Source organism: Kogia breviceps, chromosome 8, assembly GCF_026419965.1.
Source record: "Kogia breviceps isolate mKogBre1 chromosome 8, mKogBre1 haplotype 1, whole genome shotgun sequence".
NCBI lineage: Eukaryota > Metazoa > Chordata > Mammalia > Artiodactyla > Physeteridae > Kogia > Kogia breviceps.
In genome coordinates this window covers 58305377-58325274 of record NC_081317.1, presented here as the reverse complement: position 1 = coordinate 58325274, position 19898 = coordinate 58305377, and the positions used below count along the sequence as shown (strand labels likewise).

Genomic DNA, 19898 nt, shown 5'->3' with positions numbered 1-19898 from the left:
TATGTACGTATGTAATGAAACTTGTTTTTCTCTTCATTTGCTAATCTGTCTTTTATCCATTTAACTTGCAGGGCCCCAAGCATGTACCTAAGAGGACAGAGGAGAAAGTTTTCCTCTCTTACAATGGTCTCTCATATCTCAGGGTCTTTGCCCTTATAAACCCTGCTGCTACACCTGATTGCCACTAGTATCTAGCAATATCAGCCTCAATTCATACATCTCCTCCTCCAGAAAGCCCTACAAGGTCAGCATCTCTCTGACCTCCTGCCATCACCCAAGTGTAGGTTGGTCATACCTTATCTTTGCTCCCACAGAACCCTGACCTCCATACTACAGAGTTTATCCCATTACATCCCAATAACAGTTTCTTGAATAAACTGAAGTGCCTGAATGAATATTAATAGGCCAAGATATCTGCTTTGTTTTCTTTAAAAAAAAAAAAAAAAAAAGTCCTAACTAGTTCACTCTCAAGTAGTAACCATCTGGCAGCAAAGGGAGACCTCTGAATCAGGGCTGTCTGGGCTACCAGGGGTTCTTCTTCAGAGCCAAGACCAGACAAACACTTTACAGGTTCAGGTTCTTATTGCCACTGTCTTGTTTTTGTTTTATTTTGTTTTATTTTGTTAATTTGGTTGGTTGGTTTGGGTCTGTTGTTTGCTCTTGATTCTGGTTTTGATTTCTTAGTATATATCTTTCCAGACACTGCAATGGAGTGAATGGTGACTAGGAAATCTAGCTACTGGCCCCATTTTAACTACTGTATGATCTCTATCTTCGCTCTCCCTCATCTGTAAATTGACGGGGTAGTCTAAGAATGGTCCCTAAATCTCACTGCCCATAGTCCTCAGGGACGCCTGTAATAAACACAGTTCTCCCTCCAGAGCTCAGATAACTCTAATAAGCAGCCAGGTTTGGGGACCACTGGGAGGGGAAGAGATGTGAAGTCAAGTCACATCTGGGATCGAGTTCTAATTCCTCCACTCACTTCCTGTGTGACCTTCAGCAAATTACTTAACCTCCCTGCATCTCCATTTACTTGCTTGTTACGGCAGAGATAGTAACTAGTTTATAGGATTGAAGGGAAGATTGATGCACACAGAGAATACCAATTAATGGCTGGCCCACCGCAAATGATCAGTAAATGGTACTGAGGCCCCCTCCCCCTCATGTGTATTCTAATGGCATCCTATCATTTCTCTGCCACGGCCCCTAAGAGCTTCCAGAGGGCAGGGTATCTCTGTCTTCCTCTCCACCCCACCCCCAGTGCCCAGCACAGTGCCTATGGCAGTGCCCAACGTTACAGCACACACTCAGTATTTACTGAATAACATACTAGAATATACTAACATAACCAATTTCCCTCCCTGTGACCTCCTCCAAAGCAGGGCTTATTCCTTATTTACTGATCTAAAAACCAGCACTTAATATAGTGCCTATCACATGCTTGTTGAACTAATTCAATTATTTTCAAAATCTCTTTCCAGGTCAAGCATACCAAGGATCTGTGGCTCCAGAAGATCTGGGGCAGAATTACTTGCAAGTATTTGTATGTCTTTAATATAAATATTTGGCTGCAAAGTACCAATACTTATACAGTTGAAAAATTACAACACATATAATGAAATAATTACTTTCTGAATGTTCCCCTCACCTGCTAATAGTATCTGCTCCACAAGGGCAGATATAATACCTTGTTCAGCATCATGTCCCCAAAGCCTGGCAAGAGCTTTGAGACAAATGTAAACGTTTGTTAAAGAATGAATGAAAGGAATGAATGAATATAAGTTCTTTCCCAGTCTAGGTAAGGCAGAATTTCCTATTTTTAGGACTCTTTCCTCATTGAATTCAAAATTGCTGCATTTAGGAATGACGAAATGTTTAAAAATAAAAACAGCAGATGTTTGATCTCTGGGTGGTAAAGCGTTTCTTTTTTAAAATCCTTGATTTATTTTTTATGCTGCAGGAAATCAATCAAAATACTAGCACCCCAAAAAACTCACATAATATATTCTGCATCTACAAAGACGATTGTTAACAGTTGGTATTTAAAAGTATTTTGATTACTGATCTCTGAACTTAACTTTTAGACATTGCTTTAGCTAATGTGATTTTAAGATAAAGGATGATCAGTAACCAAATGATCTGAATCAGATCACTAAAATAATAAGACTTTCATGTAACAAAGACCAATCAAGAACATATAGGGGTTATCAAGGGAACCAAAATTTAACCTCTCTCTTCACAAAAGGTTCAAAATTGATTCAATAAAAATTCAGCCAGGATACAGTTCTAGCCTCCAGTGTATTCCAAAGGGGACACAATGACTAAGGACAGATGTTTAGACTAAAGGGTCTGCGTCACCAGAAAAAAAAATGGCACCGACTCAAATGCACAATTAGAAAAGGGTGGTCATGCAAAGGTCACTCTTTGGTAACTCCCATTTACTGTGATCTGCTACAAAGAGACTGGCTGAACCCGACACAGCACAGACAGTGTTGAAGTCTATGACTACTGACGCTATTCTGCCAGCATGCCACGGTACTTAATTTTTAAGGTTTTAATCACCCTAACAAAACAAAACGCCATAACGACGCCAACAAAGGACATAAGACAAACACAGTGAATACAAAGTGAGCCGTCATCATCCTTCCATTGTTCTGCAGCCCCATGCACACCTTGCAGCAGCAGTAAACCAGCCATAGCATCCCGGGAAGACTGAATCCGTCTCAGCAAGATTCACTATTTTCTCCAATTTCAGCACTCACTCTCAGGAACTTAAGAAAAAAAGATACGGGGGGTGGGGTGGGGGGGAAGCCCTGACAGGCTTGACATGAAGGCTTTAATGAAGACAATGTCAATTAACAAAAACTGCAGGTCTCCAGTGAAATTTCACTCCAATTTTTTTAATCAGCATAGCTTTCCTTAAATTAAATCCTCACAGATCCAAAAAGAATGCTGCAATCATACCCCCAGGAACAGCTAAATAAATGCAACATACTCACAGGTTTAGAGCAGCTGTAACTTTGAAGGAATTAATATAGCCCCACCGTGAAGATGCCCTCTCTCCTACCAGATTTTTTAAAAGCCAATGAAAAGAAGAGACAATCTTCAATTTAAAAGGCAAAAAAATCCTCAATTTCTGTTTTATTTCTTGGTCTCCGGTGAGACTCTCAATTACTGAGCTTAAGAAAAGAAGTTGTCGGGCAGCTGACAGCATCCCAGAGCTTCCCAGGGCAGAATTTAAGACATGTCAGTTAAAGTGGCAGCTACACTCACTGCCCAAGCTGATGCTCCTGCAGGAAGGGATGCTGGGAGATTTTTTTTTTTTTTCCCAATCTCTGCTGCAGCCTAATTCTAATCCATCACTGTTTGATTATCCTAGGGAAGCAAGCAAGAAAAATACAAATAGCCTGGATTTATAAAATCCACAGGGCCTTTTAATGATTTTTCACCTAATCCAGGGATTCACCACTATCAAAGAGGGTTAAATGAGGAATAAAATGAATTACCTCTTTTGTTTTAAGGAAAACGTAAGAGCAGTCTGATGCTCCCAAGTTAGAATTGGATTTTATATCTTACTGACTTTTAAAAAACACTAAATAAGGGAAAGTCAAGTTCTGTGAAGATTTCGGTCAAATGGGGTAAAGGCACAAAAGTTAAATTAGTGAAGTGAATGAAATATACACACATAACATCATTCCATTGTAGATGGAAACTGCAATTTAAAATTAATATTAGATAAAGAATATTTGAATTGATTTTGATGAAACTCAAAAACATAAAGTAGGCTTAGAGATGGTCAGTGACTTGACAACTTTCTTGTCTTGCCTTAAGGGCTCTTACACATATTAGAAATGGACTGTTTCTGTGAGGTGGCTCACAATTTAATCTGATTATAAAAGTATCAGGTAGGGCTTCCCTGGTGGCGCAGTGGTTGAGAGTCCACCTGCCAATGCAGGGGACACGGGTTCGTGCCCTGGTCCGGGAAGATCCCACATGCCACGGAGCGGCTGGGCCCGTGAACCATGGCAGCTGAGCCTATGCGTCCGGAGCCTGTGTTCCGCAATGGGAAAAGCCAAAAAAAAAAAGTATCAGGTAATGTACTCTGATATCTCCTGATTTTAAAATAATAAAGTCCTTACAGAGAACAACAAAGAAGGAAATTAAAACTGTGTATATATCCACCATGCATGTTATTTTTGCCTGTGATTAGGCTAACTAATGGGCCCCAAAGATATCCAAGTCTCAACCCCTGGAACCTATGAATGTTACCTTATATGAGAAAAGAGGCTTGCAAGTGTAATTAAGTTAATAATCTTAAAATGGGAAGATTATCCTAGATTATTTGGTTTCAGCCCTAAATGCAATCACAAGTATCCTTCTAAGAGGGAAGCAGCAGGATATTTGACACAAAAGGCACAAGGTGATGTGACCATGGAACCAGAGTGATTTGAAAACACTATGCTGCTGGCTTTGAAGTTCGCATAAAAACAAAGTCAAGGTGCCCTCACAGAAAACTTTCTTTGCTGATAAAATAAATGGAAATTAAAAGCTTATAATTGCATTGCCTACAGAGGAGACCAAAACTATGCCTATACCTTTAAACATGCTACTTTACCAGAGCTCCGTGGAGCTTTAATACATTTTGAGATCATTCTGCTCCCAAGTAATTAAAAAAATACTCCTTGCTGGCTTGAATACTTTCACTCTGGACAATAAACATAAAATAAATAACACAGAAATTACACAAAAATAAAAATCACGTATAAATCCCCAAATACTTCTTCAGTGTTATCAGAGTCCTTTAAATTTGTTAGTGACTAAGTCTTCAGACTATTAAATGTGTATGATACATGATACTGAACTATACATTATTTATAAATAATGTACCTAATGCAAACATCACTTCGTCTCTGAGGAGTTCTAGCTACAATGTTCTCCAAGCATGACGACACAAAGGGGAAAGATAGGAAGAAGGGGAGAGGGGGAGAACCAGAGATACTGATTAATTTTCAAAATACAGGCAATGGAGAAGTTTGACACATTTCAAAAGGCAAAGCTCCCAAGTATCTGCTTTTGTGGTGTTTTATTACTCATTTCAGGTTGCTATTTTTATCCGGATGGATAAACATATCAGAAAACAAGGCAGATAAAAAATGGTAGAAAGTTAACAAAAGGTAGTGAAGCTCACTACAACCCCTAAGAGTATGACAGCTCATTTACATAAACTTCAGATGGAAAGTGAGTCAGCCCAGAGTTGAGTAACGGCAAAGGAGTCACTGACAATCTGCACAGTGCTTAGTACGCCCAAACAATTGGACGTTACCTAATTATGTATGTACGGGTTGATTAACACAACCCACTGTCATCATTAAAAAGAAGAAGAAAAAAACCACATCCCAAAAGATCCTTTAACTCACTCTCCCTTTGAACAATCACAGCAATATCATTGTGCCCTATACTTGCTAAGTTCTCAGTAAATGGTGGCTGGATTTTTTTTTTAATACACTGCAAATCCTTGCAGTTTACTTTGAATATTCATCTATCGTTTCTGATTAGTACATTAATTCAACAAATGTATTAATTCGACAAGTACATACTGAGCATCTACTATATGCCAAGCATCGTGCTTGGGTACAGGGTGCACCACGGTGAGCAGAAGAGAACAGTCCCATCCTCCTGGAACTTCAAGAGTCCAAAGGAACAGGCGGTCAAAAAACAAGTAAAAAATAACTACAAAATGAGAAATGCTGTGAGAGGAACAAACAGGATGCCAAGATAGAGGAATGAGGAAGGAGTAACCTATTCAGGTGGAGTCATTAAGCAAAGTGGGAGGACACAGCACCTGAGAGCTGAGGATGACCAAGGAAGAAGCTCTGGGAGGAATGGAAGGAAGTTGCTCTGGTCAGAGAGGCCAGATGCACAAATCTAGGGCAGCAGAGGTCTAGCTAAGTCAAAACCCTGGAAGAGGCTTCTGGCTGAGGGCAGAGAATGAGGGTGAGTGGAAGCAGTATGTGGGGACCTGACCTTGACCTCAAGCCTTGCGGGCTGAGGTAGACTGGAGCCTTCATCCTCAGAGACATGCAAACTCATGCACAGGTTTTAAGCAAGACAGTGACATCATCCAACTGAATTTCTAAAAGGATCACTCTGTCCTGAATCAAACAGACCTGCTGTTAATAAATTATGAGACAACTGGGAAATCTGAACACTGACAGGATACATGATGAATGTTGTTAATTTTTTTAGGTGTGACAACAGCCTTGTGATGTTTTTAAAAAGAGACCTATATTTTATATGCATACTAAAATACTGATACAATGATGCCATAAAAGGCTTATAGATTAGATAATAGTTGGGTTTCAATGCAATTTCCTGACCTTGTTATCTGAACATATAAGAGCGGGTCTTTGTTTTCAGCAAGCACATACTGAAATATTTAGAGGTAGAAATAAAGTTTATTGTCTAGGATATGATTCCAAATAACCTTGGGGTGTATTATAGACGAAAAAAGATAGGCCTTGAGTTAACAGCTGTTGAAAGTAAGTGGTGAGTATACAAGAGCTCAGTTTACTATCCTCTTTACTTTTTATATATGTTTGAAATTTTTCATATTAAAATTTTAAAATAAGGTAACTTCGGCTGTTGTGTGGAGAACGAGTAGGATGCAGTTGGGAGGGTGGAAGAACAGAGAACAAAGGAAGCACGAAAACACATTGGGGGCTCTTTAAGTAATCCAGGCAAAACCTGACAGTACCTCCAGCTAATGTAATAGAGAGGAGAGAGAGAGAAGTAAACAGATGGGAAATAAATGTTGGAGGTAGAAATCATCAGACTTGGTAGTAGGGAAGTTAAAGAAAAGGGAAGGAATCAAAGATATCCACCAGGCATCTGGCTTGAGCAAGTGGGTGGAGACATTTACAAAGATGGAGAAGCCTGGGAGAGGAAAAGGTTTCAGAGGGATGAGGGAGGCGGCCACCAAGAGTTCACTTTGAAACACAGAAATTGAAGGCATTTGGGGGCAGGGACTTCCCTGGTGATCCAGTGGGTAAGACTCCACGCTCCCAATGCAGCGGCCTGGATTCGATCCCTGGTCGGGGAACTAGATCTCGCATACATGCCGCAACAAAGATCTCGCATGCCACAACTAAAACCCAGTGCAGCCAAAATAAATTTTTAAAAAATTTTTTTCAATTAAGGTATTTGTGAAATATCCAAGTGAGTGATTAAATAGGCAAGAATTGGACCTATTTCCCATTACAACTGTTAAGGTAGTCCCAGACAGAGTAGTGGTCATGCCCAGAAGGCCACTCTTGGAGGAGGTAAGGAAGTCAGTACTGGGAGCAGGGCTTCTCTGACTTGCAGGCACAACTTGGGTGTTGCTACCTGGGGTTGAGTGATGGTCAGAGATGCTCCTGAGCCTGCAGAAAAGGGAACCACAATGACTAAGGCCCTGTCCATAAGGGTTTATGGGTCATTTTCCATTCATTTTGCCACCAACAACATCAAGGCTTCCACCTCCCTTGGGCCTCCTTGGTCAAATGAGACAATTGGACCAAAGGGTCACTAAGAAGCTTTCCTTTGAGCTAGGAAATCCTGTCACTCCTCCTTAGAGTGAAAGGAAGCATTCATAGAATATACATACCTTAACTTAAAGTGTGCATACACGCCCCCCCCATAAGCTTATATAAAAAAACTACTTATTGTGGAAGGTTCCAATACAATAGTGGACCATTAAAGAAGACCTAACAGTACAAAAGAAAATACACAGAAAAGCAATTCAATACAGGGAAAAGATGCTTGGGATGCTGCTCACTCTGGGCTTTTTAGCGAAATTTATTTCCATTCACTGTATTCCATTGACTCTATAACACAGATTTTTCATCGTGTAATATCCCCAAAATCCAGATGTATCTTAAAATCAAGAGCAACTTTGATTGCCCTAGATCAAAGTTAAATTCTTAGGGAAAGGATCCACATTTGCTTCTGCCAGTTACCTGAAGGTAAAACCAAGCTGATCCACTTAAAATTAAATTACCTGCTTGAAGTTGTTTGGGCCACACTGGTACCTAATATTCAGACCACAAACTAGCTTGTGATTGAAATTCTGAGAGTGCTGAAAAGTTAAACACAGGATTCCCATACAGCTCATCAGTTCCACTCCTAGGTATATATGCCAGAGAATTACAAACGTGTCCACACAAAGAATTGTGCACAGTTGTTTACAGCAGCATTAGTCACAACAGTCAAAAACTGGAAAAAACCTGACTGCCTATCAACTTAACAATGGATAAACAAAATGTGGTATATCCACACCCTTGAGTATTATTCAGCCCTAAAAAAGAATGAAATACTGACACATACCACAACATGGATAAACCTCAAAAGCCAGACACAAAAGAACATATATTGAATAATCCTATTTTTATGAAATGTCTATACAGACAAATCTAGAAGCAGAAATTAAGTTAGTGGTTGCCTAAGAGTAGGAGTGGGAAAGGAGAATGATTGTAAAGGGGTACGGGGTTTCTTTTTTGGGTGATCAAATTTTTGTGTGTGTGGTACGTGGGCCTCTCACTGTTGTGGCCTCTCCCGTTGCGGAGCAAAGGCTCCGGATGCACAGGCTCAGCAGCCATGGCTCACGGGCCCAGCCACTCCGCCGCAGGTGGGATCCTCCCAGACCGGGGCACGAACCCATGTCCCCAACCCGTGTCCCCTGCATCGGCAGGTGGACTCTCAACCACTGTGCCACCAGGGAAGCCCAATCATTTTTTTTTTTAATTAGATTGTAATGATGGTTGTACAATTCTGTAAATATAATAAACTCCAATGAATTGTAAATTTAAACCAGGGATTTTATGGGATATAAATTCATAATGTGATAGAGCTATTTTTAAAAGTTCCCAGGGCAGAGATTCTCAAGAGAAGTATTTTTCCCCTCCCTACTTAGTACCAAGATTGAAATACACACATTTCCTTACTGTGCCTTCCTGCATGACTGTTTTATTTTTCCCTTCCCTTAGGCAAAGTCACCTGTAAAATTCTTCAATGTGTTTTTCTCCTTCCTCAGTGGTATATACAATGTCAGCGGCATCTTAGATCCAATGAAATAATTAAATGCCAACCTGGTTAAGACAAATCAGGTTGAGGTCGGGGCAGAGAAGTGGCCCTCCAGACCTGAGCAACATTTGGATTACCTACACATAGAAGCTGGGTCAAGGAAAAGATCACAGAAATATGAAAATTAATCTAACTCTGCCTATAGTTACTAGTTATAATTTAACCATTATGAAAAAAAATATTAACTAGATGTTTTTCAACTGTCATTCACCAAATATCACCCTAAATAACCTTAAAACAGACAAAACTATTGCACCATAATTAACTAAACTGATGGGGGGCAGGGGGGTGCCTTAAAAGCTTTACCTCATTCTAGTCTACAGTTTGTCGTTCAAAAGAGAAGGTGTGAAGGACGAAGTCCATGAGAAATGCTACACTACAAAATATTTTTAATTCTACTGTAAGCTTCTTATCACGTGACTAAAAACGTCTGCCTCTTTCAACTTGTAGATGTAAGAACAAATTCACCGTTGTTCCTGCACGTGAACACACACATCCCATTGCCTCAGGACTTGATTAAAAACCTATGAATTTCTATATAAGGATAAATTCAAAATTTTATTACAGTACTATGGAATATTAAGAGATCACTGCTGAAAACATTTTAAACCTGAATCTGCTCTAACAGCCTTTGTACATAAATTTGATGTCTCCTCTGACTTCTCTAAACTATCATAAAAAGAAAATCTTCATTAAGTAGTACCCGACCGGGGCTTCCCTGGTGGCGCAGTGGTTGAGAGTCCACCTGCCAATGCAGGGGACACGGGTTCGTGCCCCGGTCCGGGAAGATCCCACATGCGGCAGAGCGGCTGGGCCCGTGAGCCATGGCCGCTGAGCCTGCGCGTCCGGAACCTGTGCTCCGTAACGGGAGAGGCCTTGACAGTGAGAGGCCCGAGTACCGCAAAAAAAAAAAAAAAAAAAAAAAAGTAGTACCCGACCAGGCCCCCCAGTTAATTAGATTTTTGTGCCATGGCCCACTGTGGTTTTTATGAGAAAGAGGTTAATTGAAAACACTACCAATTCACTTGATTCCAAGCAGTTAGCCTACTCTCCTCACTAAACGGAAGCCAGGAATCCATGGTAACCCAAAATCTCTTCTGTCCACAGGTGTCCCAGGTAACCCTGGTATCTCTCAAAACCCAAAACCAATGCCAGACACTCCGATCTCCCAACCAGAAACAGCTCTTTGGAAATGCTGGAACATTTTATTTATTCTTCGCATGTCATATCACTTAATTCATGAACAGACTTTATACCACCACTACATTTTCAGATATGGTAGTTGTGTACAAACAGTGGGCAAGAAGGATACCCAGTCATCAGAGCACCAAGAAGCACATACCAGTATGGAATTGTTAAATCAGGAAGCCAGAGACTAAGGCAGAACTAATCTTCTAGCAAATTTCTATAGGCCATGAGATGGGTCTAATGTACGGTTCCTCCCTGAGAGATTACCTCTTATGCTAAACAAGTCAGAAACTTCATAAACACTTTTTTAATTTTTAGAAAGGACACGTTCAATGTCCCACTAACTGTTTTATTAAAAAAACTCTAATTTTCCCTCCAGTTCTAAATATTAGAGATGTTTGTACGATCTACCAGCTTGTAAATCTAGCAACTTCCCAAAATAGTTCATCACTTAAAATAACACAATTGTTACCACAAAGATCCAGAACTAGGAAAACCTACATCTGTGGTAGTGAATTCATTAAGCAGAAAAGGAGAGTAGGAGATAATTTTCTTTTGTGGAAATACTTTAAGGCCTCCCTCATCTGTTCCTTGCATCTTTTCATTAGAAATTCAGGAGAAAGTATTCATAGGAAGAAATTAATCACCAGGTTGGAAAGAGGACCACATCCTGCTACAGAGAGGTGGAAGCATTGCTATCTGCACATAAAACCAAAATATAAAACCAAAATATGCGGTTCAATCAGCATACAGAAAAAGAACTCTACTGATTTCAGCAGCTAATGGATCACAAGAGGAATGTCGTGGCATCGTAAATTTAATAAGAGGGAACGAGAGAAATTTTGGCAAACCCTGAAGTTAAGACAAAATAAAAGTTCACATAAAAAACAACTGAAGAATTTTTTTTTACAATTAACATATACTGCTAATCAGAGAGAAAACATACATAATATTTTAAAAGAAAAATCTTGAATAACAGATTACTTCAGTAATATACATATTTTTTAATATTTCTTTTAATATTTCTTACAAGGCAGATCTATGGGCAACAAATTGCTTCAATTTTCGTTCACCTGAGAAAGTCTTTATTTATCCTTTACTTTTGAAGATAATTTCAGAGAGTACAGAATTCTAAGTTGATGGGTTTTATTCTCTCAACACAAACATTTCACTCCACTTTCTTCTTCTTGCCTGGTTTCTGAGGAGAAGCTGGATGTAATACTTATCTTTGCTCCTCTATAGGTAAGGTGTATTTTTTCTTTCAAGATTTTTTCTTTATCTTTGATTCTCTGTAGTTTACAAATAATGTATCTACAGGTCATTTTTTGACAATCATCCTATTTGGTGTTCTCTGAGCTTCCTGGATCTGTGGTTTGGTGTCTAACATTAATTGTGGAAATTCTCAGACATTATTGTTTCAAATATTTCTTCTGTTCTTTTCTTTCTTCTCCTTCTGATGTTCCAATTATGCATATGTTACACCTGCTGTAGTTGCCCCACAGTCCTTCGATATCCTGTTCTGTTTTATTCACTCTTTGTTCTCTTTGCTTTTCAGTTTTTGAAGATTCTATTCCACTCTATTCAGGATTTTATTTCTACAGCCTCTAGCTCAGAGAGTCTTTCCTCAGCCAAAGTCCATCAAAGACATTTTTCATTTCTGTTAGTGTTTTGATCTCTAGCATTTCTTTTTGGTTCTTTCTTATGGTTTCCAACTTTCTGCTTACATTACCCATCTATTCCTATAGTCTCTCTACTTCTTCCATAGAGCCCATTGCATATTAACCATAATTGTTTTAAATTCCCACATCCCTGCCACGTCTGGTTCTGATGCTTACTCTGTCTCTTCAAACTGTGTTTTTTGCCTACTGGACTGCCTTGTAATCTTTCTTGATAGTTAAATATGAGGCACATGATAAAAGGAACTGTTATAAATAGGCCTGTGGTCATGTGGTGGTGAGGCATGGAGGAGGGGAAGCATTCTATCGTTCTGTGATGAGGTCTCAGTCTTTTAGGGAGCCTGTGCCTCTGGACTGGGAACTTCTCAAGTGTTTCTCAGTTTTTCTTCTCTCTTGGATGGGACAGGATGGCCAGAGTGGGCTAGAGCTCCCCAGGTCAGTTAGGTTCTGGTTAACTACTCTCCCCTGAGGGCAGGCCTTGTTAAGAACAGTAAACTCTGATGTATTTCAGAATGGTTCTTTTTCTTCTCACCCTGCTGGTAGCCCAAAGGGATTTTTCTCCTCTATTTACTATATAAATCTGGTACAGCTTCTGGAGGCAAATTTCACATTGGGGGTGGAGGGGCTCCATATGAGTGGGTCTCCTTATGATTCTTAACTCCCAAAGTTATTCACACTGAGCCCCCAGCAATTCATCGATCACAGATGACGTTTTCCCACCCCTGCCCTGGCTTCAACTCTGTACACCATGACTCCCTGTATTTGCCCTTCTGTCCCTCCAGGCTTGGGGGCAGTGATTTTCCCTGTATCCTCTCCTTTCTTATGGATGCAAAATGAATTGCAGAATTTTCAAGTCTGTTTAGCTCTTTACTTGTTAGGACAAAGTTGCAACTTCAAGCTCCTTACTTGGAAAACCAGAAATCGCAAGTCAAGTTCAGAAGGTTTTTGTTTTCCTATAATTTGATTTTTTTTTAACTAATAGGTGTTGATTGGGATAGACATATATACACTAATATGTATAAAATAGATAACTAATAAGAACCTGCTGTATACAAAATAAATAAATAAAATAAAAACTAATAGGTGTTAGAAATTAATGACAATGCTTTTCAGACCCAAAGGTAAAGCCACTACCAGTCTAATGCAGTCACTGAAAGCTCAAAGAAACACAAGTTTTAATGTGTGCCACCCATCGGTCATGTCAATTACATCAGTCTGACCTGTCTGCATCTCCGAGACCTGAACCCCTCTCTGGTGTGTGTGGAGTGTTCTAGCTTCTCATTGGCAACAGCAGCACTTCCACTGGTGAATTCCAGTCACCTGCCCCACTCAGATGCTTTTCTACCTCCTAGACTTCAGTCTACCAGGCCACCCAAGCTCAATTCCTGCCAACACTCAGAGCGGAGAAGCCACAGCAGAGCTGAGTAAGATTTCTGGATGACAAATAATGCACTCACCTTAAAAGTCATTTTTTAAATTACACAAGTAGATTATCTTTCAAAAAGTATAGTATGAAAACGGAAGGGGGGAAAAAGAGTAAAACTTTACAGTGGCAAGATCTGACAAACACTATCTCAACCCAAGTGATGAAGTTTAGCATCAACAGGAGTAAACCAGGTTGATAACATGTATCTTTGATATAATGTGATGAGAATGATACTTTAGGTCTGTGATCTTCCTCCCAAAAACACATGACTCCACTCTAATCATGAGGAGAAAAAAACAGACAAATTCCAGCTGAGGGACATTCCACAAAACAAATGACCAGTACTCAAAACCAAGGAAACTCTGAGAAACTGTCACAGTCAAGCATAGCCTAAGGAGACAGGACGAATGATTGTACTGTGGTGTCCTGAATGGGATCCTGGGACAGAAAAAGGATACTCCATAAAAACTAAAGAAATCTGAATCAAGTATGGACTTTAGTTATAACAATGTATCTGTATTAGATTATTAATTGTGACAAATGTACCATTCTAATGTAAGAAATTAATCATAGGGAAAGCAAGTGTGGGATATACAGGACTCTCCATACTATCTTCATAATTCTGTAAATCTGAAACTATTGTACAGTAGAAAGGTTATTTTTAAAAATCCTAATCACAATTAAGTTTTTTATTCACATACACATTCCATGACATAAACACTAAAACTTTTGGACAATATAAAAATTTGCAACTCTAACATAAAAATAGCAATTAAGGGAAAGTATCTGTAGCAAATAGGACAAAATATGAAGGTGTATATATATTTTAAAGTTCATAAGTCTGTAAAAGAAACATTGAGAAAAAAGTTAAATAGGCAAAAGAAGACTAGAATTCATACAAAAGGAAACACAATGAACTAAACAATGATTATAAGAAAAAAACTTGGGGGGTGGTGTGTACCACAAGGCTTGTAGGATCTCAGTTCCCTGACCAGGGATTGAACCCAGGCCACGGCAATGAAAGCCTAGAATCCTAACCGCTAGGCCACTAGGGAACTCCCAGAAAAAAATTTTAAAACAAAACAATTAGGTATCATTTAAGCAGCAAAATGGTTTCAAATAATACCTAGGGATGATAATGCTACACTTTAAACCACTTCACTTATACACAGTTCACAGCCATGCAAACTGGTGAAACTCTTTTGAAAGTGCTGTGGACTGAATAGCGTCACCCCAAATTTCACATGTTGAAGCCCTGATCCCCAGTGTGATGGTATTTGGAGATGAGGACTTCGGGAGATAATCAAGTTTAGATCAGGTCCTGAGAGGGGGGCCCTCATGACTAATGCCCTTATAGGAGGAGACCCCAGAAAGCTTGCTCTCTCACTCTCTCTCCCTCTGCCATGTGAAGACACAACAAGAAGGTGACCATCTATAAACCAGGAAGAGAGCTCTCACCAGAACCTGACCACACTGGCACCCTGATCTCCGACTTCCAGGCTCCAGAACTGTGAGAAAATATATCTCTGTTGTTTAAGCCACCAAGTCTATGGTATTTTATTATGGCAGCCTGAGCTAACTAACACAGAAAGGTAACTTGAGAAATATCACATTAAGAATAAAAATATTCGGGCTTCCCTGGTGGCACAGTGGTTGGGGATCCACCTGCCGATGCAGGGAACGCGGGTTCGTGCCCCGGTCCGGGAAGATCCCATGTGCCGCGGAGCGGCTGGGCCCATGAGCCATGGCCACTGAGCCTGTGTGTCGAGAGCCTGTGCTCCGCAACAGGAGAGGCCACAGCAGTGAGAGGCCCGTGTACCACAAAAAAAAAATAAAATAAAAATATTGATCCCTTTTAATCCAATAATGCTACATGGGTGAAGTTAACCTTGTAGAGATATTCAAAAATATGATAAAGCTATACACATTAAAATGTTCACTACTTACCTTTAAATTTTTAAACCAGTGAAAAACTAAATGTCTAACAAAGGAGAAATGAATAAGTAAATTGCGATGTTCCATTTGATCTAATATGATGTCATTTAAAATCATTACAGAAATTATGTAGGCTTATAGGAAATGCTTATAATAAAACTAAGTGCAAACCAAAAGCAAAAATCTACAATATGAGGCTAACCATGTAAATAAATATGGGCAAGATGTAAAAGGGTTAGCTATAAACAAATAAAATTTAATTTGTTGGAAAACATTTTTTCTTTCATTTTAGTTTAATTAAGGTTACAAGAAATAAGACTCAAAAATATATTTGATAGTAACTTTAGACATATCTTTTCTTAAGCTTAATCACATCCTAAATGTTAAATTATGGAGACGTGAATTTTTCCAACAATAGCCACTATACTCAAAAAAATGAGAATGAAATATTTACAATTTTTATAAGAAAACTATCAATTTTTCTCTACTACATACTTTTTTATTATGTTACTACTTACATAGAGAGGGTTTCCAAGGCATCTTCAAAGATGTCCTGGGGGGGGGAACAGAAAACACAATGAATTTCTCAAGAATCAAGAAATTTAAATATAAAAGAGAGAGAGAGAGATAGTGTGTGTATGTGTGTGTGTGTGTGTGTGTGTGTGTGTGTACTCCCCGTGTGTGTGTACTCCCCGTGTGTGTGTGTGTGTGTACTCCCCGTGTGTGTGTACTCCCTGTGTGTGTGTGTGTGTGTGTGTACTCCCCGTGTGTGTGTACTCCCCGTGTGTGTGTGTGTACTCCCCGTGTGTGTGTGTGTGTGTGTACTCCCCATGTGTGTGTACTCCCTGCGTGTGTGTGTGTGTGCACGGGCGTGCACCTCTTGAGCCTGAGTGGGGACAGTTTGGGTGGGCTGCAGTAGAACCATTCCACTTAACTCTTACTAATGGAATTCCTTTCAGAGAAACCAACGCATGAATTTAAGTGAGGTTTAATTTAGAGTTGGTTTTGTCACTAATAAGACGAGTGGGCTAATCTGAAGAGAATGTGACTCCTTCAGTGGGGTCTTCACTCCTCAGTCTCATCCAACCCAGAAGCAGAATAAAACAGAACAGGACCTGCCCGATTCAGTCGTCTCTTTCTCCATGGCTGGCCACGTTAGTATGTCTGGGCCTTCGTGTCACGTCTAACTTCACTACCCACCCAGCAAGTCTCCCTGTCACCAGCCTTTATCTGTAGCATACAGGGCAGCCCTTTCCTTCATGCCACTGGCCTGTTCAAAATCTGCAACAGGAGAAAAACCCAAACACACACATATAACACACACACTCATATCTGCTCACAAATCCACACATGCACCCCATGCTCATACACACTGGCTCATACACTCACAATCTCACCCCTAAACTCACAGTCATACACACACACATACACTCCCTCACTCACAAACACACACGAAGCTCCCTCACAGCTGCAAAAATCAAATCCAAGTTCCTCATCCAGGTATTTGGGACCCACCATAACCTAGTCAAACCTTCAAGGCCTCCTTCTCTCACATCCCTAACCCTTCTCCACAGCCAAGCACCAAGACCTCACTAGTCTCCCTACTCCCAGGCTTGACATCTGCCATTCAGTTCTTCACGCAACAGCCAACTATTCTTTTCTTTCCCTTCTTTTAATAAGCATACCATTCCACTGCTTTAGACCTCTTTAAAAGCTTTCCATTGCACTTAGAATAAACCCAAATTCCTTCCCGTGATCTACAAAGCCCTAAATGACCCTGCCAGCCTCTGTCCACCTCTCCACCCACCAGACTCACTCCACTTCAGCCAAAGGTCCGTCTTTCTGGTCCGTGCACAAGCCAAATTCATCCCACACCTCTCTGCATTGTCTCTCTTTCCTAGAATGTTCTTCACTCGACTCTTCCTATGACTGACTCATTCTCATCCTTCCATTTGCAGTTCAGAAAGCCACCTCCTCAAAGAGACCACCTCTGATAATCCTAATTAAAATTACTAAGAATAGCAGCTTACTTATAGTTTCCCATCATCTGATTTCTTTCATTCATAATACTTATCATAGTCTCTAATGATCTTATTTGTTTCCTTGGTTACAATCTATCCCCATTAGCGCAGGTTCTCATTTATCATGTTTACAGAGAAACCGCCAGGCCTTGGCACAGAGCTGTTGCTCAACAGCTACATGTTGCCTAATGAATGAATGAACTGAGCTTGGACCATCAAGGTACTGATCACATCACCTCATTTACAGATAGGACACAGAAATGAGAAAAGAGGGTTACAGAGCTTTTCCCTCATGTGACCATTAATATTGAACAATGTATACAACATACTGATTCTGCATTTAGGCAGGAAAGGAAAAAAAAAAGTGTAAATACGAAAAAGAAGAAACAACATTATAAGTAGTGGCAGAAGTGAGTTTAGAATTTGGGATCCCTGACCTATTGATCTATATTAATACCATACTCTGCAAGGGAGGCACAGTCAAGGGCAATTCTTTCTTACTCCTCACTCTCCAGAAATTAGTGATTGGAAAAATATCAGAAGACTTTGTCATTTTGAATCACAGCTCAGTGTCCCACATGCCAGCCCACAGGTTTATCACGTGAGGGGTTGTGGAGAAGGGGAGAGACGAGTACTCTCCGGGAATACAGATCTGGTAGTGATGACCTGTTACCTGTGCCAGACACCAGCTCATGGTCCTCTGCCATCGGTTAACCCCACCTGGGCCGACCTGTACCAAGAAGGGGGAATGCAGAGAGCATGCTCCTCGGAGCTTCTGTGCATCCAACCCCTTCCTCACAAACCTCAACCCAGAGCAGGGCTCACAGCAGACACTGAGATACTGAGTGGGCTTCAGAAAGGATAACTCGGGAAGCCAGTTCTCCTTTTAAAAGTAGACAAGGATCTAAACAAGTAATACCCCCATCCCCACCTCAAAACAAGAAACACTAAGTTATATCCAGTAAGAAATCATCTTCACTTGAGGAACATCTCTCCATTTTGTCATATGCAGAGGGCTCTCTAAATAAAGCATTCTGGGGGCTTCCCTGGTGGCGCAGTGGTTGAGAATCCGCCTGCCGATGCAGGAGACACGGGTTCGTGCCCTGGTCCGGGAAGATCCCACATGCCGCGGAGCAACTAAGCCCGTGAGCCATGGCCGCTAGGCCTGCGCGTCCGGAGCCTGTGCTCCGCAACGGGAGAGGCCACAACAGTGAGAGGCCCGCATACCGCAAAAAAAATAAAAATAAAAATAAAGCATTCTGTACAACGTGGTGGGTAACCTGAGTTAACAATACTACATTATATATTTGAAAGTAGTTAAGAGAGTAGATCTTCAAAGTTCTCATCACACACACAAAAAATTATAACTATGTGAGGTGATGGATGTGTTAACTAACCTTATTATGGTAATCATTTCACAATATATGCATATATCAAATCGTCAAGTTGTACACCTGAAACTCACACAATGTTATAGATTAACTACATCTCAATAAAGCTGGTGGAAATTTTTAATTAAAAAATAATGTTAAAATCTATTTTTTCCATTTAGATGAATAATAAAAATTTAAGAGAATGCCTCTATTAGTAATGGAAAATATCCACCAGAGTTCTAGGATATTATTCTAATAAACTAGAGATGAGAAAGAGAGTGAGAGAGAGGAAGGAAGGAAGGGAGGGAGGGAGAGAAAGAAAGAAGGAGGGAGGAGGGGAGGGAGGGAGAGAGGGAAAGAGAGAAAGGAAGGAAGGAAGGGAGGGAGGAAGGGAAGAAGGGAGGAAGGGTATTGACTTAAAAAAAATGCACAACGTAAGAGCGGCCAGTTAACTTTGATTTGGGGCAAAATGAGGACTGCAGCCCAGGAGACAGCATTTCAGATAACTGAGAAACTGCTACAAGGAGGCGAGGGGAGGAGCCATGATACATAGGAGTTTTGCAACAAAGGGCAGGTAGTCTGGAATGGCAAAAGATAATTGTTAATTAAAGAAAACCAGATATCTCAAGGAATTTAGCGTTTTTGCATGTATGGGAAGATGCAAGAGACTGGGCTTGCTGAAATATCCTTTGATATGCACCTCAGATATCAGCGGCCAGTATCCTGTATTTTCACATCCTGAGTTTCCTCAGGGGTCACCGCAGGGAGTGGCTTCAGCCTGATGGCTGCTAGATGGCAGGCATTCTTTTCAGCCCTGAGGAAACTCAGGGCTCACCGCCTCACCTTGGAGGGCTACAATCATTGATGACTGTGACATCCTGTGTTTATTGATAAGGCAGGAAATACCCCATTTATAAATGTTCCACTTATCAAGGGGAAGAAAACTTTGTCTCTGAAGGCCAGACAAAGGGTGAATTTTTTTCACTTAAGAAAAAAGAAAGGTAAAGTACCTATCATGTGCCAGGCACTTTACAAAAGCTCCTCCCAATTTGCAGCAAGCAAATCCAGTTGCAGGTAACTACCTGCCCAACATTATACAGCTGGCAAGTGAAGGATGAGATTCACCCTCAGCTTTCTTTAACGCCAAAGTATTTTTTTC

At 40.4% G+C, this 19898-nt stretch overlaps 1 protein-coding gene across 5 annotated transcripts in view; it reads right to left on the bottom strand.

Moving 5' to 3' along the window:
* Nucleotides 1-19898, bottom strand: part of TTC39B (tetratricopeptide repeat domain 39B) — a 134858-nt gene that overhangs the window by 81178 nt on the left and 33782 nt on the right. For 2 of the 5 annotated variants that reach the window (XM_067041478.1, XM_059072943.2), the window contains exon 2: nt 15864-15898. In XM_067041478.1, the coding sequence (XP_066897579.1) occupies nt 15864-15898 (35 nt within the window). Of the gene's footprint in view, nt 1-3002; nt 3305-15863; nt 15899-19898 lie in introns of those variants that run through there. The other 3 variants (XM_067041476.1, XM_067041479.1, XM_067041477.1) reach the window with 2 other exon arrangements.